The sequence below is a fragment of the Vespula pensylvanica genome, chromosome 7, assembly GCF_014466175.1.
Source record: "Vespula pensylvanica isolate Volc-1 chromosome 7, ASM1446617v1, whole genome shotgun sequence".
Classification (NCBI taxonomy): Eukaryota; Metazoa; Arthropoda; class Insecta; order Hymenoptera; family Vespidae; genus Vespula; species Vespula pensylvanica.
The window spans coordinates 2,468,377-2,494,006 of NC_057691.1; the positions used below are offsets into that span (position 1 = coordinate 2,468,377).

The 25,630-nt window shown below is 34.1% G+C and overlaps 5 protein-coding genes across 10 annotated transcripts; 4 read left to right on the top strand and 1 right to left on the bottom strand.

The window, feature by feature from the left end:
* The first annotated feature begins 288 nt into the window (after positions 1-288).
* On the top strand, positions 289-6,324 carry LOC122630683. 2 transcript variants are annotated; one of them, XM_043815465.1, is made up of 5 exons: positions 289-4,592; positions 4,691-4,913; positions 4,996-5,105; positions 5,181-5,555; positions 5,631-6,324. In XM_043815465.1, the coding sequence occupies exons 1-5, from the start codon at positions 3,450-3,452 to the stop codon at positions 5,775-5,777; spliced, it is 1,998 nt and encodes a 665-aa protein (XP_043671400.1). In that variant the 5' UTR covers positions 289-3,449; the 3' UTR covers positions 5,778-6,324. The 2 variants fall into 2 exon arrangements, with proteins under 2 accessions (XP_043671400.1, XP_043671401.1); XM_043815466.1 differs by having other exon boundaries at positions 292-4,592; positions 4,703-4,913.
* Positions 6,325-6,849: 525 nt separating this feature from the next.
* Positions 6,850-9,174, bottom strand: LOC122630686. The gene is made up of 4 exons (XM_043815468.1): positions 8,948-9,174; positions 8,726-8,840; positions 8,196-8,479; positions 6,850-8,037 (listed from the first exon to the last, which is right to left on the bottom strand). The coding sequence occupies exons 1-4, from the start codon at positions 9,155-9,157 to the stop codon at positions 7,702-7,704; spliced, it is 945 nt and encodes a 314-aa protein (XP_043671403.1). The 5' UTR covers positions 9,158-9,174; the 3' UTR covers positions 6,850-7,701.
* Positions 9,175-9,686: 512 nt separating this feature from the next.
* LOC122630685 (T-complex protein 1 subunit gamma) lies at positions 9,687-12,300 on the top strand. The gene is made up of 4 exons (XM_043815467.1): positions 9,687-10,018; positions 10,113-10,174; positions 10,496-11,633; positions 11,719-12,300. Exons 1-4 carry the CDS (start codon positions 9,982-9,984, stop codon positions 12,126-12,128), a joined length of 1,647 nt encoding a protein of 548 aa, XP_043671402.1. The 5' UTR covers positions 9,687-9,981; the 3' UTR covers positions 12,129-12,300.
* A 133-nt stretch (positions 12,301-12,433) lies between these two features.
* LOC122630680 (death-associated protein kinase 1-like) lies at positions 12,434-22,535 on the top strand. Of its 4 annotated transcripts, none has more exons than XM_043815455.1 (22): positions 12,434-12,628; positions 13,157-13,218; positions 13,357-13,525; positions 14,050-14,128; positions 14,191-14,303; positions 14,365-14,525; positions 14,657-14,777; positions 14,844-15,144; positions 15,282-15,330; positions 15,726-15,842; positions 15,930-16,202; positions 16,277-16,459; positions 16,521-16,650; positions 16,768-16,959; positions 17,044-17,285; positions 18,281-18,370; positions 18,587-18,751; positions 19,103-19,321; positions 19,413-19,592; positions 19,679-19,972; positions 20,049-20,371; positions 20,444-22,535. In XM_043815455.1, exons 3-22 carry the CDS (start codon positions 13,474-13,476, stop codon positions 20,604-20,606), a joined length of 3,447 nt encoding a protein of 1,148 aa, XP_043671390.1. In that variant the 5' UTR covers positions 12,434-12,628; positions 13,157-13,218; positions 13,357-13,473; the 3' UTR covers positions 20,607-22,535. The 4 variants fall into 4 exon arrangements, with proteins under 4 accessions (XP_043671390.1, XP_043671392.1, XP_043671394.1 ...); XM_043815457.1 differs by having other exon boundaries at positions 16,536-16,650; XM_043815459.1 differs by lacking the exon at positions 18,281-18,370.
* Positions 20,598-25,504, top strand: LOC122630687 (tropomyosin-2-like). 2 transcript variants are annotated; one of them, XM_043815470.1, is made up of 7 exons: positions 20,598-20,732; positions 23,671-23,967; positions 24,059-24,192; positions 24,310-24,498; positions 24,570-24,645; positions 24,707-24,839; positions 24,938-25,504. In XM_043815470.1, the coding sequence occupies exons 2-7, from the start codon at positions 23,728-23,730 to the stop codon at positions 25,018-25,020; spliced, it is 855 nt and encodes a 284-aa protein (XP_043671405.1). In that variant the 5' UTR covers positions 20,598-20,732; positions 23,671-23,727; the 3' UTR covers positions 25,021-25,504. The 2 variants fall into 2 exon arrangements, with proteins under 2 accessions (XP_043671405.1, XP_043671404.1); XM_043815469.1 differs by lacking the exon at positions 20,598-20,732 and adding an exon at positions 22,553-23,405.
* The last annotated feature ends 126 nt before the right edge of the window (positions 25,505-25,630 follow it).

Consider the following 25,630-nt stretch of genomic DNA (forward strand, 5'->3'; position numbering starts at 1 on the left):
TATCGGGCAGGTAACAAAAGTAGTACCGTTAGGAGCAAGTAGTTACTCAGATAAATTCTTAAAAGGAAACAATGGAAAAGCTATATTTTGATGGTTGAAGAGGATTAATACGTAATTCAAAATTGACATTGTATTTCATTCGTATATGACCGTGAGTCAGGTAAAAGAAAATCTAGGAGAAGTAGGGGTAAAAAGGTCGAGGAGAGGGGAGGAGCTCGATCGGTCGACGGAGCTGCGTCCTTCCCCTCCTGTGACTATCAGAAGCGCGCTCCGCGTGTACCGTAGAGCGTCGAGCGCGGCTCCGCTCATCCATATTCGCGTCAAAGCCGCACCCGGCGTGGCGTGGCGCGGTGCGTTACGTTTGCTCGCGTTACGGTGCGGTACAATGTGTTGCGATGTCGTGTGATGCAGTAGAGCAAAGCGCACTTAAATCTTATCAAGATATCTTATGTCGTTAGTCGTTACTACACTACAAGCGCATTAACAACACGAGCGCAAGATTGTTGGCGCTGGATTGGCGCTGGATTGGCGCTAGATCGACGCTGGATCGGCGCGGTACCCAGAGAGCGTATCGAGCACGTTGAAGTGCGTTACGATTCGTACGGATGAGTCGATCGGTCGATCTTTCTCGGGCGGTTCGTGCGAAGCGCGAGAAGAAAAAGAGCGCGTCTCGCGCTTACGTCGTTCTTGTGTCGTCGTCTTCGTCTCCGTCGCCGTCTCCGTGCCGTCACCGTCTCGTCGTATCGTGTGCGGATAAACGCGCGCGCGCACGTCTTCGCTTAGCTGCACCTTGCTCGCGTGAGACAAAAAGAGGATCGACGACGCGTCGAATAGTAGCGAGCAAAAGTACAAACGAAAGAAAGGAAAGAAGGAAGGAGTAGAGTTCGTGCGTCTTGCAAGACAAGGAAGATTCGAGGTAATTTCAGCTTGATCAACGCACCGATCATACCACGGTAGTAAGGAGCGCGCGACAGAGGAGCTCCGGGTTACGCGCTCTTTATCGACGTTCTCCAGACTTTTCGAGCACTCGCTCCTGATTTTAGAGCACCTAACGTATGCAAAAATGTATATGCCCGAGCACCGGCAATATTACGTATCATGTGGTACATAAAGATACATACGCACCTACGTATAATATACACATGCATATATATATATAGATATTATATACATATATATATATAGATATAGATATATATGTATGTATGTATACTGCACGACACACTCGTCGTGTAGACACATATATGCGCGCTCTTACACAGGAATATACCAGTACGTAAATGCACGTTTATGTAGATTTGTCCGTGGAACCCGAACGCGTTGCGACGTTTGTAGGTGTGCGGCGCGCGCTCTGCCTGCGCGTCGTTTGCAACTACGACCGTGGGCCGCTGGCAATCGTTCTTGCGACGCGCGTGAGAGAAGATCGTTGTTCGTTCGCTCCTTCTTTCGTTCTCTCATTTCTTCGTTCACCGTTCTTTCGTCAACCCATTTATTCAATTTCCCGGTTGCTCAGGAAACGTATTATCAGTTGCAAAACGCAAAACTAATCGACACCGTGAGAATAAAAGACAGAGAGAAAGAGAGAGTAGGAGAAGAGAGGTAGCGCGAAGAACGAGGCGCGATCGTGGCGCGCCGATGATACGAGACGGTGCGTGGACCGACGACGTGCGGACAGAGACGACCGCGCGCAACCGAGATTCTTTCTTTGCTCACGTCGCCCCCGGCGTGACTTACCGAGGACACTATATACGTATGCGCGAGAGTAAAACGCGTGTTGTGCGGCCGAAAGATCGAGTGGAAACACTGTCCCTTTTACGAGAGCACAACCCTCCTTCTTGAAACTTTTAATGCCGAAAAAAGAAGAAAGAGAGAGAGAGAGGGATTAAGAGAAGGTGGAAATACAAGAGAAGACAGGGAAGATAGAGGTAATAGAAAAAAAAAAAAAAAAACAGATATTATTCGGCGAACACGTACGTCTTCCTTCGCGCATTCTTTCGGGTTGCTAAGTTCGTCGTGTTTGCGCTGCTAAAGGAAGGGACAAAGTACGGAAAGAAAAAAAGAAAAAGACTTCGTTCGAAAGTGCCCTTCAACGCGCGATCCAACGTAACGAGCTAACTGACTTTCGTAGAGAATATCATCGGCTATCGGTCGTATCCGTCTTTCTCCCTCCCTCGTACAGCGCGCGGCAGCGGTCTCCGGCTTGCGCGCGCGCGCGGGCTACGGACGAAGGGCGCGAGCGGTGCTTGCGATTCGAAAACTCCTTCGAGGATCGACCATGCGTACGAGCGAGCGACGAGCGATCGCTTGCGAGATCCCGTAGGAGTAGGAGAAAGAGGAAGAGTAGGAGGAAGAGGAAGAGGTAGAGGTGGAGTTGGAGTTGGAGAAGGAGGAGGACGACGGCGACGACGACGACAACGTCGAGAGAAAGAGAGGGGGAGAAAGAGAAGAGAATCGGCACGAGTATAGCGGAGAAGTGAGGAGAAGCAAAGTGCCGCTTCGCGCGTTCGAACGAGCTACGGACTTTGCTACGCTATTGAACTTCGTTGATCGTCGCAATCGATGTCGCTTTTTTGGTCGCATCGAACCGAGTTGTGCTCTGCGCGTTTCACACGTTTCTTCGAGATTTACGCTTTCTTTTTTTGCCTTCGCCTTCGCCTTCGATTCGTCGACGAGCAGCGACACTCTTGGACTTTTTCATCTGTCGGACTACTTTTCTCTTGTTTTCTCGTTCTCGCGGCACGTTGACGGTATAACGTTGCGCACGTCGATCTAACGAACGAGGAGCTACTACGCGAGACAGATCTCGAGTTCAAGAAGAGACATTGCACGACCGCTGCGACATTATTCAACGACCTTGTTTCTTGTGCTTGTCTTTATGCAGTCTTAGGGAATACGTTATCATGAAGAGAACGGAAAAGATTTTAACTTGGTTGTTCGCGCGAGGATGATCCGATGCAGGCGCGCGAATCCGCACGAGTGAGAGACAGTAAAAGGGAGATAGATAGATAGATAGAGAGAGAGAGAGAGAGAGAGAGAGAGAGAGAGAGAGAGAGAGAGAGAGAGAAAGCGATAGGGGTGGGGGGAAAGGTCGAAGCGCGAATACGCGTGCGGCCGGACAAAAAACGCGCGTAGAGCTCTGAACCTAAAGATAATACGCGGAAGCCGACGGGATCGAGCAGCTCTTTGTAACCCTTGATATCGCTAAGTGATATAAGAAAATAACTTTTACAGAGGTGTAAGAGAAGACGTGCACGTCGTCGTTACCTTCAAGAAGACGAACGTGCGCGGTAAAGAGTGTAAAATAAAGCGAGTGAACGAGGAAGGAAAAGTAAAGTAGAGAGAGAGAGAGAGAAAAAGAGAGAGAGAGAGAGAGAGAGAGAGGGAGAGAGAAACAGAGAGAAAAAGAGAGAAAGAGAGAGCAAAGGGTGGTAACAGCGCGACGCGGAAGGATGCAGCAGCACCGGGTGGAAACGCAAATCCGTCACGAGGAGCAGATCCTGGAGGCGATAGATCAGTTGCGCCGACGTAAGGCGCGTCCCGATGCCGATCGTATTTGTAACTACCTGCTTCGAAAGTTCTCGGTAGACGTGCGAGATACGATTGCTGATCTTCATCGCTTAATCGAGGCTGAGAAGGTTATACAGGTCGATTATAAAGGCAATACAAGTTATAGAAACGCGTCCAAGTGGTCGCGTTTACAACTTTACAAAAATCGACCGGAAGGCTTCGTAAAGGAGAAACTGAATTCGGGGATGGTGGCTGGCGCGGTTGCCGAGCTCGTCGTCGAGGAACCGGATTACCTTGATCAAGGTGTGCCGGCTTATAGATTGGTCGAGCAGCTGCTCGACGGTGTTTCGAATCCTACCTCTAGACGTATGGTTGAGGATTTCCTCGGGAAAGAAGTTGCGAGCGGGAATTTAACGCGTCTCTCTAACGGTAATTATTCGCTGGTGGCGACATCCGACATGACGACTGCAACCGAATCGACGCATCGTGAGACCTTCACCCTTGAGAATATCGAAAATGGTAACATCAGGCGTAAGGACTCACAAACGGTATCTTCGACCACTAGTGGCCCTTATGATTTCGATGAGACAGAGAATTTGACTATCGCCGATTCGGCTTCGAACACACCGAGGTCCTCGCGTCAAGCGAGTCCGAAGCCAGAAGCGTCGAGCAAGAAGGAAGAATGTTTCGATATTCTCCTTACCAAAAATCAAGATCGTACCGAAGAAACCTCTCTCGATGGCGATCGAACAAAGGAATCCGAAGATCCACTAGCTAATGTCGACGAACGTAAGGACGACGTCAAAAGTACGGACAATCAGTGCCATAACCTCAAAAGGTCCTCCAAATCGGAACGTAAGCAACGCCTACTCGTCAGGACAGATGATCCTATGGACATAGAGATCAAGTTCGAAGAGTTTCGCAAAGACAATAAAGAAGAATCTTCCACGCAAAAAGAAAAGAGAGAAGACAACGAACATTTTAGCGAAGATCGCGACGACGAAGATGCTGGTAGGAGTTCTACGAACCCTTCCCCCACACCATCCAACGTCAACGTAGGTGGTTTCCGTAGTGCTCGTAGAAAGGTTTGTTTTTACTCTTTCATTATACTTGAATACACGAAATTATTATTGCTTTAACAATTATACCATCTCTTCTTTTTGTTCTTTGATTTCAACTGAAGACCATTTTCCAGAGAGCAAAAAAAGTCTTCGACCCATCCGATAACAACCTTGTAAGGCGGAAACGTGGCAGACAATCTGGTACTCAAAATAAAACTGCTACGATTCAAGAGCCTCAAGAAACTGTTAAACCACCGATTAAAGATGGACCTTGTAGACAATGCAGTCTTTGCGCTAAAGAAAAACAAGAAGCATTAGTTGCTTGTCGAGATTGTACAGTAAGAGGTAAGTTTTATGGATCTTTGCTTTTCTTTAAAATTAATGTAAATGTTAGCGTTAATATATGTGTATATTTTGATTTTTTTAGCCCATCCAAGTTGCATTTATACTGCAGAAGAAATAATTCATAAGGCTGGTAGTAATTGGCAATGTGAACGTTGTAAGACTTGTACCATATGTTGTGAAACTTCAGATGCTGTAAGTTGAAATATTTTTTTTTGTAATAGTAATCTAATTATTTTCATATGTTAATTATTTTTCTCTGTTTTATAGGGACCATTGATTACCTGTTACTCTTGTGATGAAGCATATCATCATTGTTGCCATTCACCACGTGTTATAAATCCAAAATCAAATTTAAGGTGGCAATGTAATGATTGCGTTCAAAAGCAACAAAAAACGAACAACAATCAAACTGTTAGCATTGTTTCTACACGACCTGATACACCATCAAGTACACCTGTATTACCACCTGTTTTAAGCCCCCAAGTGTCGCCTGCTCGCGCATCTTCTGATCAAATGGAAGACGATGCTACTAAAGATGGAATCGATCCAAATATCCCTGATGCTTCGGACTGGACATCTGAGCAAGTATATCAATACTTTGCCAGACTATTTCCAAAAGAAGCAGAAGTATTCAGGCAACAAGTGAGTAACACGAATATATTTCATTGCTTTAATTATGAAATAATTATATTTCACGTATTTATTATATGTTTGTAGGATATAGATGGTCATTCTCTTTTATTGATGAAAAGATCGGACGTGTTAAGTGGACTTGATTTGCTCTTAGGTCCAGCACTAAAAATTTATAGACACGTTTTAAAGCTTCAAGTTAGACGGGATGATCCGAAGCTTTATTGGTTGTAAATTTATTTTAATATTTTAAGAAAAGTATTATCGGTACATGTTAATGCTCACTATATGTTGTACAGATCAATTTTCTTAACTTTACACATTCTACGTTAATATCTTTTTCAATTCTAGATATTTTTTCATATTATGTATATTGTGATAATCGGAATTGGAAAAGTGATAACGTCTGAAAAATTTAAAAAACCTAATACATAATATAGAGATTGTTTATATAATTAGAGCGGAAAAACAGTTCTCTTTGTTACACTATAGCATCTCTGTTTAAAAGATGCTTACCTTCATAAGTCGTATGCTATATACTTCCGTTCTATATCGTACAGCAAGGGTTTTAAAGACTTTATTCTGTTTAAATAATGTAGTAAATTTACAGACAGGGCCAGTCTTATAAGAAAATTGTCTTATGGTAATATTACATAGTTTTTATTTTTGTTACAATACATAGTAAGATACATATTTAGCATCTTTTCGATACTCTATTTAAGGAACGTCGATATATTAATTTCAGATATATCTTCCTGTATAATAAATGTTTTGATATCTACATTGTATATTTTTATTACTAATTTAATAAGATAAAACTTTGTTTTCTGCTTTCTAGAAATTATTGCTTTATGAGACTAGTTTAATTTATCATGCTTTACATTCATAAACATTTAATAAGTAATGTAAAAATATCTGAAAATCTTTTTTACAAGCAGAAACTTACTTTTTTAGATAGAGAGGAAAACTGCCCTTTTTTTGGTGATATCTCATTATTGCATTTTGAAAGTACTATGATAATGTTAAAAAAATATTAATTTTGTATAAAATGTTATAGATATATTATGCCATTTCACTTGTTATTTAACACTGTAAATTATGTAACATCATATGAATACTCAATTATCATTCTTTTGTATTTATAAAATATATAATTTTATTTACTATTGTATTTTCATTATAATTGTTAGAAAACAATTATTACATAGCATAAATGCTGTGCCAAGATGTGTATAAAATAACTTTTTTATTCATTAGCATGTGACACCACATAATAAGGTCAGTTTTATAAAATGAAAAAGATTTATTATATTAACCATCAATTTTCATGAATACTTTATTTTAAATACATAAATCTCATGTCACACAAATGTTTAAAGTCAACAGCTAATATCAACAAATTATCCATCTAGGACCACGATAATATCCCATAAAAATGATAAATCTAGATTATTTCTATCAATAGATATACTCATAGATACAATTACTTATGTTTTATTACTATGGATAAAAATAAAGGAATAGTTTGATTCTATAAAATATGTGATTTATGGAAAATTGTTATATTGGTTATTATAGAGTTGTTTACTTTATAAATTATATTAAAAATAATATATATATCCATAATGGCTTTTGGTAAAAAAATTATACAGTCTTTAAACCAGTCTATCTCGTGCATACATTAATCATTTTCACTATTTTGATTAAATGTAAAAAGCATCAATATCACATTGCATAATAATTCTTTCAAGACAATAAAAATTATAACTACTTATATAAGAACATTTATGACACATGAAATACTTTAAACATATATGGTGTTCTATAGTATTGCACTCAATTAATACTTTCTTGGAATAATTAATTTTGAATTGGTTACTTATAAAAGTTGAAGGCATGAAACATTAATGACTTAAATTAATTGCTTATTTTTACATATATATCATATTAAAACTTGTATTTAACTTATGGATCGTTGGATAGCATCTTATAAGAAGCAAACATTTTAACAGTGCCAGTATATAAAGGGCAACTGTAATGTAAATACATTTTATTCAAACTTTTGTAAATATATATATATATATTTATATATATATATTATATATATATTTGAATAAAATATATATATATATTTAATTTTAATAATCTCCAAGATTACTTAAACTTTTAAGTTAATATTCAATTTATCATTAACATCAAATTTATACTTTTTATGAAATGGTCCTTTATCTAGGATATATGATATATTCTTATCTGATGCTTTGAATTTATCAATAATAAATTCTCTTATATCATCACATGTTTTGTTTAAAGCTATGGCATGTAAATACATACATGCTGTAATTAAGAGTGCTGTAAATGTTAGAACAAAAAGAATGCGTATAGTTGGTAATCCACGTTTCATTGCATACTGAAACAACTTGGTTCCTGGTATCCATGATGAAGTTAATTCAGTTTCTTCTGTATTATCTGATGAGGTTTCATAATCCATGGTCTATATTTTCACAGCATTGAGTTTACTTATTAAAAAGCATTTTATTTATAAGAAAATTATTTGCTAACAAAAAATTAGTAATCTCTCTTACAATATTAAAGAAACACCTTTGGTAATTAATTTAAATTAATAAAACAACTTTAAAAGATAAAACGTACCCCATCATCCGTTGGAACAGTTTTGATATAAGTTTGAGGTAATTTAAACCCATTGGAGTCCCACCACCTTGGAAGAAGCTCTTTTCGAATACCAGGGTCTGTTAGAATATCATTTTCTGGTATATCAGGATACGTTAGTAATGTGTTAGAATCTACATATTCCTCTACATAAAGAGTAAGAGAAAGGAGTGATAACAAGTCGGAGAGACGTTGTTTGGCCATAATTTCACAACCAGTGGTGCAAGCATAACGATCTGGTAGTTCTTCATATGCTTCTATACATGCTATTGAAAGAAAGTTTAGTTACTTTTTTTTATATAAATATAACAAAAAAATAAAAGCAAGCATTGTTTCCTACACTATTTAAGCCTAATATTTAATTAAAAATATAAAGATTTAATAGCTACAAAAATATTTCTAAATGTTATTGCCATGCATATTCTGTTAGCTGAAATATTATTCTTAATGATAAAAATTTTAAGCAATGTTTTTGTGGAATATTATTAAAATTAGAATGAAGTTAAATTTACAAGATCTACAATCATCCTTAGTGATATTTAAGCCATTGGGTTCAAGTCCATAATTCAACTCCACTAAATTGAAAAATCTACAGCCTCGTTGACAACAAGACGTTATATACTTGGTCTGAAAGGAAGAATGAAAATAATAATATACGTATATAATCAAAAATTTTTATAAGTTATATTATAGAAGTAAATTTATAATTCTTAAAATCAATATAATATTCATACGTCTGTGGAAGGAAGTGGTATTTTGTCACATAAATTGATACAAGGATCTTCACGATTTGAAAACTTATAACATATGTTACAATACACAATATTTATTAGAAATAACATTAATAAGATAGCACTTTCTTTATACTTTTTCATCTTAATTCGAGCTGTACTAACAGTCCGTACTTGGGAATTGACTGTTCCTACTAGGGAGGTCAAGCCCATATAGGAAACTATAGTTAAAAACTAAATGTTATACCCTTATTGTCGATAGGTGCGCTAATATCGTCACCAGCCATATTCTCTTAGAAAAATAAACTATATAGTAAATTACTATTTTTTATTTTGTAAAATTTCAATAATTTCAACTATATTGTAAAATCATATATACTGAAAGTGAATATAGTTATTATAATGTGTATTGATATATTATAATGTGATATTGATTTACAATTAACTTTTTTAATGTAGAATAATTGGATGGGTTTCTATGATCAAAGCTTAAATGACTCATACAAATAAGTCTTAAGATATACATTTGTAGAATTTAATTTTTGTTATTAATATAAATACTTATATAAACAAATAATATATTCAATATTTATGTTTTCAATAATTTTTTATAAATTATAGCTTGCGTTTTAAATGACTAATAACACGAAGTGTTGATATTGCGCATTCGGATGGTACATTCATTGTATTTACAAGTGTTTTTATTTATGTTATTCATTTTATAGCATTATTGCTATAGATAAAGAGACTTTTTGCTATAGGTATATATAAAATTTACATTAAGATAACAATACAGAACGACCTTATTTCGTGATTTTAGAACGTACTATGAACATCTTATTTGAATAACGTATTACCCGCGATTGGATTCGTTCATATTTGTCGGCGTTTGTGGGTATCTAATCCATTGGTACGAGGTTGGTGCGTTATTAATTTTTCCATTCTTGTCGAAAAAGACTACTAAGTGTATTTAGTATTTCAACATAAAAGAAGATTGTTTATTTGTTTCACTTTACAATTAATTGAAGGTCGAAAAAATGTTTGGACCAGGAGCTGCTCCTATTGTAGTATTGAGTAAGTTGAAAATCATGAACACGATTAGCGTTTGTTTGTCAAACCAAAACGAAAATTATATTTAACGCAATGTCGTGTGCTTTGATCATTGCAGGTCAGAATACGAAACGAGAGACAGGAAGAAAGGTACAAAAAGAGAATATTCAAGCAGGAAAGGTAAGTGATTTAAAGTCGAATGATTCGCGATCATGAAACTCCTTTTATGGACTTTTTCGTCTTGGCACACCCACGTGCACTTGTGTGTGAATATTGCGAATTCTTCAAAAATTATCGAAAGCTATAAATTGAATATATTTAAAATTTGATTTTTTTTCTCTTTACACGTATTTAATTAAGCAAAAAAATAATATAATCATACACACATATACATATATATATATATATATATATACACACACACACACATTGGTATAAATACCAATTTTATTTTGTTACTGTTATTATTAAAGATATAAAGATTGATTTCTTTTTGTAAAGGCAATTGCAGATGTCATTAGAACATGTCTGGGCCCACAGGCAATGTTAAAAATGTTAATGGATCCAATGGGTGGTATTGTTATGACAAACGATGGAAATGCTATTCTTCGTGAAATTACAGTACAGCATCCAGCTGGAAAGTCAATGATTGAAATAGCTAGAACTCAAGATGAAGAAGTTGGAGATGGTACAACTTCTGTGATTGTGTTAGCAGGAGAAATTTTGGCTACTGCAGAGCCATTTTTAGAACAAGGCATGCATCCTACTGTTATTATACGAGCATATCGACAAGCTTTAGAAGATATGGTGATAATTCTAAATGAACAAGTCAGTATGGATCTTGATTGTAATGATCGCAATAAATTGATTCAAGTGATAAACTCATGTGTAGGCACCAAGTTTATAGGGCGTTGGGCTAAATTAGCTTGTCAGATCGCATTAGATGCAGTTAGTACTGTAATCTTAGAAGAAAATGGCCGTAAAGAGATAGATATTAAGCGTTATGCAAAAGTTGAAAAAATTCCTGGAGGATCTATTGAAGATAGCACTGTTCTTAAAGGTGTTATGTTTAATAAGGATGTAACACATCCAAAAATGAGACGTTATATAAAAAATCCTAGGATTGTTCTATTAGACTGTCCTTTAGAATATAAGAAAGGAGAATCCCAAACAAATATTGAAATATTAAAAGATACTGATTTTACACGAATTTTGGAACTGGAGGAAGAACATATAAAAAAAATTTGTGAAGACATCATTTTAGTTAAACCAGATTTAGTAATCACTGAGAAGGGTGTTTCAGATTTAGCCCAACACTATCTTGTAAAAGCTGGAATTTCTGCTATTCGCCGTTTGAGAAAAAGTGATATTAATAGAGTAGCAAGAGCTTGTGGTGCAACAGTAGTAAATCGTACTGAAGAACTTAGAGAAGAAGATGTTGGAACTAAAGCTGGGCTTATGGAAATAAAAAAAGTAGGAGATGAATACTTTTGCTTTATTGCAGATTGTAAAGATCCTAAGGCTTGTACGATAATTTTACGAGGTGCTAGTAAAGATGTACTGAATGAAACTGAACGAAACTTACAAGATGCTTTACATGTTGCACGGAACCTTCTCTTAGAACCTAAACTAGTACCAGGTATGTAAAATATATTAAATTTAACATAATAATAAGATATAATGATCCCAATTGAGTTATGATCTCATGATTACATCTATTATAGGTGGTGGTGCCGTTGAAATGGCCGTTTCTCGTCTTTTGTCTGAGAAAGCAGCAGGTCTTGCTGGTGTTGAACAATGGCCATATAAGGCAATTGCACATGCTTTAGAAATAATTCCTAGAACATTGGCACAGAATTGTGGAGCAAATACTATTAGAACATTGACAGCACTTCGTGCAAAACACACTACAGAAGGAACAACTTGGGGCATTGATGGAGAAACAGGACAATTGGTTGATATGAAAGAACGTGGAATCTGGGAACCACTTTCAGTTAAATTGCAAACTTATAAAACTGCCATAGAAACTGCTATTTTACTCTTGAGAATTGATGATATTGTGTCAGGAAGTAAAAAGAAGAAATCTGATAATGAATCACCAAGTCAAGTGACTGAAGAATCCATGAAAGATTAAATCATATAACTTTTCTTTTAAATTTCAATTGCTTGTATTTACATTAAGAATTAATTATTTGCAGTCATAATTATGTTGCAATTTTATTTGCATACTTGCACAAGATCCGCTTCACCTTTGTGTATGCATTTTCATACAATAAAAATAAATCTTAATAAATAATATATATATACATATATAATACTTTTATATGTTTTTCGTAAGTATGAGTAACATTGTAACAGTATGTTAATATTATAATTATAAAAAAAAAAATTTAATGCAGTTTATAACGCAATTATCCAACCTATAAGTCTTATATATATACTTAACTTCCACAAAGATATAGTTTGTTAATATTTGATATATATATTCTCATATTACAATTCTTATCATTGTTTAGACAATGTTATCTGCTAAACTGCATTATCATAAGTGTAGCTGTACTCCGGTTTTTATTTGCGCGTATATTCTAGCACAATTCGTCATTGTCTAACATATCGTCATTAGCGATTATCGAGGTATATAGTTGAAAGTGGCTTTACACAAAATGTGATCTTATTGCTCTAAAGTGTATATAGATATCGAATATGTCCTTATTTCCTTTATATATAATGTGAACCGCGATGAACTTTAATTTATCATCATTAAATTTATTGCAGGACATCTTGCAGTATATAAATATTCAATTATTGAATCTGAAAAATTATCTGCATGAGTTAATGAATTGAAACATCTTTTCTTTTTTTACTCTACAAGTTTTTCCCAAGATACTATCTCCCGATATTTGAGAAAAAATACTATATAAAATAAGAAGAATTTTAATCTTCTGTAAATCATACTATATTTGTTCATATATATATATATATCAAATCATATATTTAGATTGAGGAACAAATAATATTATCGTAGACATTTAACAATAGCTTAACAATAGTTAATATATTGACACTAACGCCGCTCTAGTAGTGGTAGTTGTTTCTAATGTATCACACACACACACTTACGTGCAAATTCCACATAAGTTTTATCTTAATATATATTTTTAGATAAATTTGTACATTTTACGATAACATAAGATCGTAAGAAACTGCGAAGAGTTTTTCAATCTGTAAGTACATATTTTTTAAACGTTTAATTGCATCTTGTAATACGTTTATAGAATTTAATATATTCGGTACACCTATGGGAATTCAAGAGAAACGAGGTGGCGTTTCGTACGATACAGGTATATCGATTGTGTGTGTAGGGTGGCCGGCATGGGTGAAGGCCAGCGAAGGCCGTAGAATGCCATACGATTTTCGTAACGGATATTTGGAAAACTCAATGTTGTTCAGATTCATCGAACGATGATCACAGACGTGAGATGATGCCTGCGATGCCGAATAATTCTCGTCAACTAGTTACTTCTAACGGTGGTAAACTATCAATTAGAAACAATTGTTTGTAGCGTCTTTGCATTAGCGTTTTTGCAAAAGCTTGACAGATGTTTAACGTTTTATCATAAATTTTTGACAAAAGATTCAGTTTATATCATGATATAAATTATTATCTTTATCATTTCTATATTATGTCTATGTGTAAATATGAAAAAAAAAACTTAATTGATATGTTATTAATATTTATGTATTTGTCTTAATATATTTTTGTTTGTTTTTTACAAGTCTTATAAATTAATCATTTATAAGATTTTTTTCAAATATTGAGAATAATATTTAGAATAAATCTAATTGTTATAAAATGTAGCTATTTTACAAAGAAATTTAATAACTTTATATTATAATTTGATCATGTTTAAGTTCTTATATTTTTATATACATAGTAATAATTTATGAAGCATACATATTTTTAAATTATCGATATTTGGTTTAAAATTAAATATAAATATTAATAATTTAAATTTTTTGTGAAGATGTGATATTACAAAAAATGCGTTTCTTAGGTTCTGAGTGGGATTCCTTGATGGAAGTTCATCATGAACCAATTGAAAAAAATTATGAGTTGTTAGAAGAAATTGGAAAGTGAGTATTTAATAATTTGATTTGTTATTTTTGAAATATTGATATTTACTTATTTATTGTAGAGGTCAATTTGCCATAGTAAGAAAATGTATGGAAATAAATACTGGATCATTATATGCAGCCAAAATTATGAGAAAAAGAAGAGTTGCCAGAGGAGTAGCTGCTGCAGATATTGGTAAGTATTGATGTTAACACATGTTTTTGTAACAGATCACATATAAAAAAATTTTCTTTAGCTCGAGAAGCTGGTCTTCTGGCACGACTGAGACATCCCAATATTGTTTCATTGCACAAAGTGATAGATACAGGTACAACAGTTGTATTACTTTTGGAGTTGATTTCTGGAGGAGAATTATTTCACTGGACACCATCGGGTGAAGTAGAAGCTGCACATGTGGTTTGTATTTAAGAATACAAAATTTATAATCATTTATATTACTATGCATTATTTCTTTATAAATCATGTCTTTGTATTACTCATAAAAAAAAAATAACTTATTCAATATAAATTTTTTTCTATTTCCAAAGGTACGTCAAGTTTTAATGGCTCTTAGTCATTTACATTCTCATCAGGTGGCTCATCTAGATATCAAACCAGAGAATATTCTTCTTTCATCTCCTCCTCCTATGCCAAACATAAAATTAATAGGTAATCCACTCATATTTGAGATATAGAAATATAGTAGATAAGTATTAAGATTAATTTTTTTTACAGACTTAGGTCTTTCACATCGTTTGGTTCCTGGTTCAGAACATAGAGCACTGTTTGGTACTCCTGAATTCGTGGCACCAGAAATTGTTAATTATGAACCATTAAGTCTTGGTACTGATCTTTGGGCAGTTGGTGTACTTACATATATACTTTTAAGTGGTGCATCACCATTTTTAGGAGAAGATAAACAAGAAACGTACGCAAATGTAGCAGCCTGTCAATATCAATTTGATAATGAATACTTTAGTACTGTATCAGAAATTGCTAAAGATTTTATAAGATCCTTGTTGATCAAGGATCCAAAGTAAGTATTAATAATCTCTTTCTCTCTCTCTATATATATATATAAATTTATTATACATTAATATATACAATTTATATATATATAAATTTATCTTTTAAATAATATGTAATATAAATATAATGAATTAAACATTTTAGAGAAAGAGGAAGTGCAGAATCGTGCCTTAAACATCCTTGGATCCTTACGGTGTGTTTATAATATTAGTATTTTTCTAAAGTAATCTTATAATATATTGTTATGCTATTTATTTATTTTTTGTATTTATTATGCATTAATATAGTATTAATTTTCGATATGAATAATCATTCATAAGGCATTGAATGCTTCCTTAGTTAAAATGATAAGAAATTATGTATTATATAAAAATTACATTTTTTAGAGAACAATACATTTTTTTCATTTTGTGTTTTATTTAGATCTTGTTAATATTTTTTTTTTTAACATACAAAGAGAACACACATAAATCCAAATGATGTATTCCATCCACTATATGCATATTAGATGATAGGTTTCATAATAGTAAATGCATGATTTACATAAGATATGAAATTATTGTAATTAATACATTTTTTTTCTTTCAGGAATCTGAAGCATCTAATGGACTTGGTGGAGCTATGATCAGTGCAGTCAAGCGTGGTTGTGTTGAAGCTGTTTCCCAATTATTGTTGCAAGGAGCCCCATTGAACATGAAAGATTCTGTATGAAGCTTTTTTTAAATATTTATTAATATGTTGAAATTAAATATAATAAATATCTTATATTATAATAAATATTTTATTTTAAAGAAAGAAGATACACTTTTACACATAGCTTGTGAAGCTGGAGATGAAGGAATGGTTACATTATTGATAGAAAATGGAGTAGACTTGGATACACCAAATAAAAAAGGCCTAACGCCATTACACGTGGCTGCTAGGCATGGTCATATCAATGTTGTTAGACATTTGTGCCTTGCTGGTTGTGACGTTGATAAGACGAATCGTGGAATACGTGCTGATGTTACAGCAATTAAATATGGTTATCCAGATATTGCAAATCTATTAGACAAGCTTCGGATAGTGAGTTCTTTTTTTTTTTAATTTAGTTTATATAAAAATACTTTAAGTATTAATATTATGTGGTATTATTTCAGCCAACACAACGTGAAAATTATATTAGACAATTGCAACCTACACATAGACCAATTGATCGTTTACATATAAGACTTTTGGGACATTGTGCATCAGGAAAATCCTCTTTAATTAGTTCTTTGAAATCTGGAATTTTTAGTTTCGGTTTTTTTAGGAGATCTAGGAGTCAAAATTATTCAACAAAGGTATATTACAATATTACTTATATAATAAATTTTTTATTAGTTAAAATAATGTTTTAAAAAGAATAATTTTATTCAGAGAGAACCAAGTATTGAGTTAGATGTTACTAGTAAACATGGTTCTCTCAGTTTTGAATATAGTGATAGTGAATATGAAGGTACACAAGGTGTGGAATGGAGTCGAGGAAACGTCGGTAAGAGAAAACAAATTTTTTAAATATATATGATGGATTATAAATATAGTATAATAGAAATTATGTTTATAGTATAATACAAAGTATTACATAATTTTTCAACATTTGTTTCCATAGGAGGAGAATGCGTATTTTGGGAATTATGTGGCAGAGAAGAATATTTAGCATCTTACCACTATGTACTTACATTTCAGCAACCAGCAGTTCACCTTATTACAGTTAGTCTTCGCGAACCGCTTACTGTCCAACTTCAGCAAATAAAATTTTGGCTTCGTTTTATTGTAGATCGAATTACACCAAACAGTATTGGTTTGTTGAAATTAATTTTTAATTGTATTTTATTGTTTCTATTTTTTTTTTAATGTTTTTTATATTCTTTTTTTTTTGTTAAAGGGTTTGCTGGGAAATGCAGTGATATAAAAGTCATTTTAGTGGGTACTTACGCGCCGGAGCCTTTAGCACCGAATTCCAGCGGTGGTAATCTTCTCGCACCACTCTTACCTTTTTTGAAAGATTTTACATTGATTTTGGGAGATGATCCTCAAATGGTAGCGGTGGATGCGACCAATCCTTCTAGCCCTGGTTTGAAGCTGCTCAGATCTTATTTAAATAATGCAAGGATGGAGTTTCTTGAGGTGAAGCAACAATATTTCTCACGTTGAACGTGATAACACTTTATCACGCGCACTAGAAGAGAAAATGTTTCTCACTTCTAACTTCACAAAAAAAAAAAACATACATATATATATATATATATATAAATACGAGTTTCTCAATTTTCATCAAGTTGTGAGCACTCTGTAAGCATTTTCAGTCTCTTCTAGTTCTTGCTCTATCTTTAAATATGTCTTCTATACTTCAGTATGCTCTTGATGCATTTCGGAGTATACTAAGTGCACGATATCATAGCATGCTTGATATCTGGTACGAACAGGTCCGTTTAACGAATAATTGATTACAAGAGAAGAGTCGTATCGTTTATAGATATATAACATCTCTTTGATCAATCTATAATAATTATATTATTATTTATAATATTATATAAATTTATAAAACGGTCCTGGTCAAAAATTATATTTCACTTTGCATATGTACACTATGTCTGGCAATGTTAACATATTGGTGAACTAAGCAAAGAATTAAAAAATATATAAACATTTTTGCTACATTATGCTTCCTTCACCAATTTTTGGTCATCGATCCAATGCATGGTTAATTTAATACAATTGTAAGTAAATCAAATCATTGAAAGTAAATATTTATGTGTTCCACAATTTTCTATCACATTGGTTATTTGTAATGTCTGACTAACATAAGCACAAATTAAACATTAATGAAATACATGAACTTGTAAAAACAGACTCTTATTGATATATTTTTTGTTAACATTTAGACGAGAGATATAAAGTTTGCATAAAGCTTAATTTAATAATCTAATCTAATTTGAAAATCTCTCTATAAGATCTGTTTTGAAAAGTTATTGTTTAAATATTAACATCTCATATATGATCATTTATTCCATTGTATCTATTACATGATCGAATGACTAATAACATATGTTTTGGTTGCTGATTATTTGGCTATTAAAGTTTATTAACATCAGCCTTAATGCATGCCATGCATGATGTAGGATGGACCGGAAGTTGCAGAAAGTTTTCTCCGACGTGACACGCCGCGTGAAGCGGCCATGTACGTGCCCCTGGCGAATCTTGATAAACAGGTCGATCCATTTCTCAATTCCTTTGATAAAAGTGATGTCTCTAAAAAGAATTCTACTTTCAAAGTAGATGCTTTAATGCTTTGCCCCAAAAATACATACATGCACTATTATCAAATGTAATAAAGCATAAATATTTCTCTTGTATATATTTTACGCATCAATATGTGTTATACATCTTTGTATGTCTTTATAATTGATATAGAATTTTTACTATAGAGTGCTTTGGTATGGACTGGTCTTGCTGAATCATGGAGAACATATGTACAATCTTTGGAAGTACCTCCAGTAATGCTTACACAGGATGAATTTTTGAATGAAATCAGAAAAATCAATCCATTGGTTTGTTTAGAGCATTCTAAACAACTTGGATTACAGTTACAGGTATATATACATAGAACGTTATTCTTATCCTAGAGCTAAGCTGACCGTTTCACTCTTCGGACAGCTTTGCCGCGGAGTGAGTATTAACTATATTACTCGTAGTATAATGATCGGTGTTTCTATGCTCTTGTGTCTTGATACTTACGTATTTAGTCACATCTACATTAGTATGAAGTAATAGCTGGTAATAAAGATATTTTTATATAACCATTATAGCGACCCTCTGTTCTAAAAGACCATCTATTCAGAAACTATAATAGCGTATAGTACCTGAAGTTATTATACCTTTAGATTCTTCTTAACAAACTAATGTATTTATTGTATAGGTATATAATTATATATTTTTTACAGAATTTAGGAGAATGTTTACTTCTTCCTGGCGATTTAATAGTTCTTAGCCCAGAATGGTTTTGGCAAGATGTTATAAATTGGCAATTAAGTCCTGACCAACGGGGTCGTCTTGGAGGACGTACTACAGGAGTTTATACTTTAGAAGATTTTCAGGCACGATGTCCTTGTCCAGCGAGTCAAGCTTTACAAGCTTTACAAGCTGTTAATTTGTGTGTTCCGGTATATTACCGATCTTTTTGCTTTTTTATCTACTTAATTTACTACGGAAAAAAATATAAAAAAATAATACTTTGCTGAAATGTTTTTATAGTGTGAAGTAGATGACGATGAAGTGGAATATGAATTACCTTGTTTGAATCTGGTAGAACGTCTTCCTGGTTTATGGGAGCCGTGGAAATCATCTACGAATTCGTTGCCACACGCAGGTCTTCGTCTTTGTCCAGCAGAGGCTCCTTTATACCATTTATCTCCGATATTTCCACACTTACAAGTATGAATAATTTTTTAATACTTTATATGCGTATCAGATAAAAGAAAAAAAAAATGAATAAATTGTAACGAGTTTTGAACAAATAGGCTCAATTGCGAAAAATTACTCAAACTTGGGATCCATCAAATTCGGATCTATACCAATGGTGGAGAGGATCAAAACTGTGTGTGGGTCCTTGCGAAAGTATCGTAACATTCGAAGAGGAGGAACAAAGTTGTATAGAAATTCGAGTACGAGGACCTCGTGGATCTAGTGCTCAATGTTTCGGACTTTTTAGTGTTATTTTAGATGCTGTCAATGCTACTCTTGATTTAGTAGCACCTGGAATGCTACTTGAGAAGCATTGGCTTAGTCCAAGTCAGCTTCAAGGATATAGCGATGTTAGTAGTTTTAATTATATGTATTTCGCGTGGTATATTAATTTAAGAGTAATATATTTCTTTTATGATATCGTAGGTAATACATTCTTGGGAACCTGCAACAATAGTCTCGGCCTTAATAGATAAAAATTTGGAAGAAGCTATACTTAAAAATCCAATTAACAATCAAGAAGAAAGCATTTGGGACATTGTTGGTTGTGGGTTACCCCTGATGGAGAACTGTCTTCCAGGAACAAGACAACCTCTTAAGAGTATAAAACCTGCTGTAAAAAGAAGATTAGCTGAAATGCTAGATCCACCTGATCATCATGGGAGAGATTGGTGTCTTCTTGCTGTAAGGTTGGGTTTGGGAGATCGAGTTGCACAATTGGACAGTACAGTGGACAGTCCGACGCTCAGGTTAGTAAAATTGTGAAAATTATATTAATTATTTGACAATTTAATGATTATTGTAATAAGATATTTCCATAGGTTACTAAATTGTACAGGCACGGATTGTACTGTCAGTTCTCTTATACAACAGTTACGTGCGCTCGATCGTGGAGATGCTGTGCATCTCTTGCTTTCTCATACGCCGGTGTATGTTTTATCGATGGCTATTGACTCTGAAACAGGATCTAATCTTTCCAGATGACGATGCTGCGCTTATCGACGATGCATCAATACTTTCTAGATTAAACAACCAAATTTTTAATACTGCAGCACTTGAAATTGCCAAAGCATCACTGTTTCCGCCCGTTATAAATGTTGTATTAATTATGTAAGTATACTAAGTATTTATGTCATCTCTTAATGACACCAACTGCGTTTATTGTGTAATTTTATACGTCGGTTTGAAAAATAACGTATGCGTGGCACTTTGCAAATTTATTACTTAGACGATATACTTTACGCGGCAAAGTTAAAAACATTGAAGATTTTTTACAGCTGCATTTTAAGGATGAGCGCGATTACATCTTCAATCAATTCGCTGTACTTTGTAAAAGTACAGATAAAACGTTTGTCTTTATACAACATTCGTATCATGTTCATTGCATTGGCATAAGTAGTAGGTATTATATGTATAATACAGTATTCCTATAGATTATTTAACGTAAGGAGATCTTATTTCTCTGAAATGCATTCCTATGCGTCAGTATACAAATTTTTCTGCATCATGTTATCATTCCTTATAACGCTATGAAAAGAATCAATCTCTGAAGACAAGAAAATAAATCAATATGCTACATATCTAGCCAAAAACAGAAGTACCATTATAATAAACCAGATATTTATATCCAAGAATATTTCTAAATATTATGCGTAAGCATAAAAAACGAAGCAATTTCGTACTACACACATAAAAAAAAAAATGAATTTGATATCGATATTCTTTCGAAAGCTTTTTTGGTATTCATATAACAATATCTTATCAAATATCAATTGTCAATATGCACTGTTTTCATTTAGCAAAATATGTATATAATATTTGTATGTGAATGAAAACAAAAAAATTTGCACAATTTTTAAAATTAATTGTAAGTATGTTATGTGATATGCTTGTTCATATGAGATGTACATTTCTTATTATCTTGCTACGTACAGCTGTGAGAGACTTTATACTAAAAACTTCACAAGTAACATATAACTCTTGGTTAGTATTTAATAAGTAGTTATGGAAAATTGAAAAAAAAGTTTTTCCATTATTTATATATGGATTAAGTGCTTATTATGATTTGTGATTTGATTACATGCTGGAGCATGTAATTTTTTATACAATATTTAATACACGTTTCTGCCAGAATATATATCTATTATTACAACTTACGGATGAAAGATTCTTAAGAATGCGATATTTCCTTCTAAGGTTTAAAATTTCTAATTAATCTTGTCGTTCAAAAGCTTTGTTATAATCGAGTAACGTAATGTATTGTTTAAACATACGTATTTACAAATCGCGAAGATTGAATGTTACTTTTTAAGAAAAGTAAATGCATACAATCTAAGTTTATATTATATTCGTACTAATATTAATTAAAATGCCAAACAAATAACACATATGGAATATAACATTATGAATTCAATAAGAATTTGAAAATTTTTGGATATTATCTTATATTTCTATTATGTATGTCAAAAACAAACAATTTCATAATTATTGTATTCTATTTAAGACTTTATAAGGATGTGTTCTCGTTGCTTGCTATTAGCATTTAAATATGTTTTGTAATTCTTGTTATGAGAAGAACAGTTAATGTATGTATGTATGCAGTTTTCAAAAATTTCGAATATCTGCGATACGCTTTGGAAAGTTTGTGTTCTAGAAATATTGCTTTTTGTGATATAATATTAAATCTAAAAAAGATGTTTGGAAATACATTTGGAACAATGAGACTGTGCACGATAAGCGCGTGCAGTTTGCAAAATATATAAGAGGTTTAAAACATAAGGAAATAGTTATTTGTAAGTTCTAAAAGGTTTCTAAAAAAAGGTGTAATGTGAGTATCGGGGATATATACGGTATCTGGATTAGATTTTTTTTTTGATCATCTATACTCCCCACATACACACACACACACACACATACACACACACACACACACACACACACACACACACACACACAACAAACACACGCATACACACAAACACATATAATTTATGTTTTTTAAATTCTATATATCATATAATGACAAAACCGACGATCTTATGCATAATCTAAAAACATAGATATACGTCTTGTAAAATTCAGTCCTTCTTTAAAACTATGTCTTGAACATTAGGTCGAGAATGAAATTGATCTGTTATGACATATATTGTAACCGATATATATATACATACAGTAGTGAAGTTATTTGCACAGAAGATTTAGCGGTCCATTTTGTTTCACCTAAGTTCGTTCCTGTTAAAATCTTCATTCCAATTGTTTCCCAGTTTCCAAAAGTTTATCTCTGGCGCGTTTGAGCACGTGAGGCGTTGCGATTCGATCTGTCGATCGGTGAATGAACGAGCGGGAAAATTCGAATGGTCAAGTAGGAGAAAATTGATGAAATCAATTTAAAATTGTATCGCAAGTAGCGTGATATGAAGGATCGAGTACGGTGACGAACAAGACGCATCGGGTATTGCATTCCCGATGTTTGCTGTTTACTATGGCCACTCGGTTACGTGGTCGGTCAGAAAACAGGAACGAGATTCTTTTAGAGGCCGAGAATAGCATGGGAAGGCGGAGATCGCGTTTCGCGGCTAGTAGTCAGTATAGTGAGGAGGATCGACCAGTTAAGAGCCAGGGTAAATTCGGGACCATAGCCAAAGTCGCTAAGCAATTATAGAATTGGATTCGATCGAAGAGTTCGGGGAGGCCCGTGCCACACCGGTTTCGTTTTATTTTAGCTTAGCTTTCGAAGGCATCCGGTTGTGCATTCTCACATCGTGGATCATCGCTACGATCAGAGTGAGTGATATGCTCTTTACTTAATAAAAACTCATTACCTTTCCTTTGGTATCGGGATTTATCATCATTAAATATGATCGTGCTATTCACGAACTTTACTTGTGTATCTTGTATAAGATCGTTTTTTGTAACGTACAATAAATAATGATCACATAATGGAGAAAGATGAAGTGCTATCGATATTTTCATATTACGTGATATTTTTATACATTCTTAGTTAAAAAATTTCGTTACTTTATTAGTTACGTTTTTCTCATTTTCTTAGATATTAAAATTTGTGAAAGATCATCGGTAAGGAAAACGCAAAGAGCCGCCCGTCATCATGGAGGCGATCAAGAAAAAAATTGCGGCGCTGAAGATGGAGATGGATGCCGCGAATGAAAAAGTCGAACTGAATGAAAATAAAGCGAAGCAAGAAAATATGCGCGCCGACAAACTGAACGACGATTTGAGAGATTTGCAGAAACGATTGGTCCAACTCGAGAGGGATTACGGCATAACGAAGACTCAACTCGAACAATCTACCGCCGATTTGGAACAATGCGAAAAATCTTGGTCTAGAGTGCGCAAACATGATCTTTTCTTTTCCATTCTTCTTATTCATTTTTCTTCGTTAAGAATTAATATATCGATCGACTTTGTTATATTAACAGGCTGAACAAGATCGAACGTCGTTGACGAAAAAGGTTCAAGAAATTGAGGCGAGTCTTACTAAAAAGGAAGAATTACGTCTTACCGCTCAGACGAAACTTGCACGTGCGACGGAACTCGCTGATGATGCTCAAAGGTTTGTACTTAATGATCGAAATGTGAGGAATAACTCGGAAGATATATTTCACTTTATAGAAGGATGATGATCGTTGAAGGATACCGAGGAATACTTAATTACAGTTTCTTTCTGCAGAATGTGCAAAGTGTTGGAGGATAGGAGTCGACTCGACGAAGAACGTACGCAAAAGCTGATGGCGGAGTTAAAAGATGCTAGGCTGATCGCCGAAGACGCTGACGCGAAATCGGATGAAATTTCGAGGAAATTGCAATTCGTTGAAGAAGAACTCGAAGCAGCGGAAGAAAGAGTGAAGACGAGCGAAGCGTTAGTATATTTTATTATCGATTATTGTGATTTATAATTCGATCTAAAGCGAGGCGTTTTCGTTTCGATAGAAAAATCGTTGAACGAGAAGACGAATTGTTCATCGTGCAGAACATTGTTAAGTCGTTGGAGGTATCCGAGGAGAAGGTAAGTTATGTATTTTTAAGTTACGATGATCACGATGATGCGTAACGACGTTTCGTTACAGGCGAATCAACGGGTAGAAGAATTTAAAGTGCAGTTGAAGTCATTGAAGAAGAAGTTAAAGGAAGCCGAGAAACGTGCTATTCTTGCCGAGAGAACTGTCAAGTTACTATTGAAAGAAGTAGATACCAAAGAAGGTAATTATCATTATTTGTTGTTATACCGATTAAGGACGAACGAAAGTTCGAATTACTTGGAACATATAATTGACATCGAACTATATCTTGATTTACAGACGAGCTCAGAGAGGAGAAGGAGAAATACAAGGCTGTTTGCGACGACATGGATGCCACGTTCGCCGAGATGACGGGTTATTGAGATCGTCTAGACGAATTCGATTTTACATTATTTTATTACATCTGCACTTTTTCCGCTTATTCGCTACATCTAACACGGACGTCCTTTCATTTCTGTCCGATGTGCTTATATGCTGATTCGTGTCATTATTTTAATCTGTTAAGGAATACTTATATGACTTTAATAGAATTTGCTTTGCGAGAAGCTTCGCGATAAGTTAATCGATGTAGGAGGTATGCACGTTGCTAATTCTTAATCGTAGCCGCTTCGCTCTTCGCATAACACCCTGCCAAGATCTACGGGGTCAGTGAATACTGGCTCACGGTCGCTTGAGAAACTGATGCTCTTCTTGATAGAACTGATACGTCGCCTCTTTTCTTTCAGAAGCATCTACGTGGGCTAATATGGCGAGATCGCGATACGTGAAAAAAGAGCACGATACTCTTCTTTCCCTTTTTATTGTTGTATGCAATTCTGTATTTTCAATAAACGCCTATCACGACAATCGCTGTTTACAACGATTATTCTCGATTATTAGTTGTAGATGTTAGGCTACATTTTGAGAGATACGACAATTTATCATGAGAAAATTATATAGTTATGTCGAAGAAATACGCTTGGAAAAGTTACT

Excerpts from the sequence above, each read along its gene's own strand:
- LOC122630683 (XM_043815465.1), top strand. The coding sequence starts at position 3,450 with ATGCAGCAGCACCGGGTGGAAACGCAAATCCGTCACGAGGAGCAGATC. Across the intron at positions 4,914-4,995 it reads TCGAGATTGTACAGTAAGAG|CCCATCCAAGTTGCATTTAT; the intron begins GTAAGTTTTATG and ends TGATTTTTTTAG. Across the intron at positions 5,556-5,630 it reads CAGAAGTATTCAGGCAACAA|GATATAGATGGTCATTCTCT; the intron begins GTGAGTAACACG and ends ATATGTTTGTAG.
- LOC122630686 (XM_043815468.1), bottom strand. The coding sequence starts at position 9,157 with ATGGGCTTGACCTCCCTAGTAGGAACAGTCAATTCCCAAGTACGGACT. Across the intron at positions 8,480-8,725 it reads TAAGGATGATTGTAGATCTT|CATGTATAGAAGCATATGAA; the intron begins GTAAATTTAACT and ends TTCTTTCAATAG. Across the intron at positions 8,038-8,195 it reads CTGTTCCAACGGATGATGGG|ACCATGGATTATGAAACCTC; the intron begins GTACGTTTTATC and ends GTGAAAATATAG.
- LOC122630685 (XM_043815467.1), top strand. The coding sequence starts at position 9,982 with ATGTTTGGACCAGGAGCTGCTCCTATTGTAGTATTGA. Across the intron at positions 10,019-10,112 it reads TGCTCCTATTGTAGTATTGA|GTCAGAATACGAAACGAGAG; the intron begins GTAAGTTGAAAA and ends TGATCATTGCAG. Across the intron at positions 10,175-10,495 it reads AGAATATTCAAGCAGGAAAG|GCAATTGCAGATGTCATTAG; the intron begins GTAAGTGATTTA and ends CTTTTTGTAAAG.
- LOC122630680 (XM_043815455.1), top strand. The coding sequence starts at position 13,474 with ATGATGCCTGCGATGCCGAATAATTCTCGTCAACTAGTTACTTCTAAC. Across the intron at positions 15,145-15,281 it reads TTGTTGATCAAGGATCCAAA|AGAAAGAGGAAGTGCAGAAT; the intron begins GTAAGTATTAAT and ends TAAACATTTTAG. Across the intron at positions 15,331-15,725 it reads AACATCCTTGGATCCTTACG|GAATCTGAAGCATCTAATGG; the intron begins GTGTGTTTATAA and ends TTTTTCTTTCAG.
- LOC122630687 (XM_043815470.1), top strand. The coding sequence starts at position 23,728 with ATGGAGGCGATCAAGAAAAAAATTGCGGCGCTGAAGATGGAGATGGAT. Across the intron at positions 24,646-24,706 it reads TGGAGGTATCCGAGGAGAAG|GCGAATCAACGGGTAGAAGA; the intron begins GTAAGTTATGTA and ends GTTTCGTTACAG. Across the intron at positions 24,840-24,937 it reads AGAAGTAGATACCAAAGAAG|ACGAGCTCAGAGAGGAGAAG; the intron begins GTAATTATCATT and ends CTTGATTTACAG.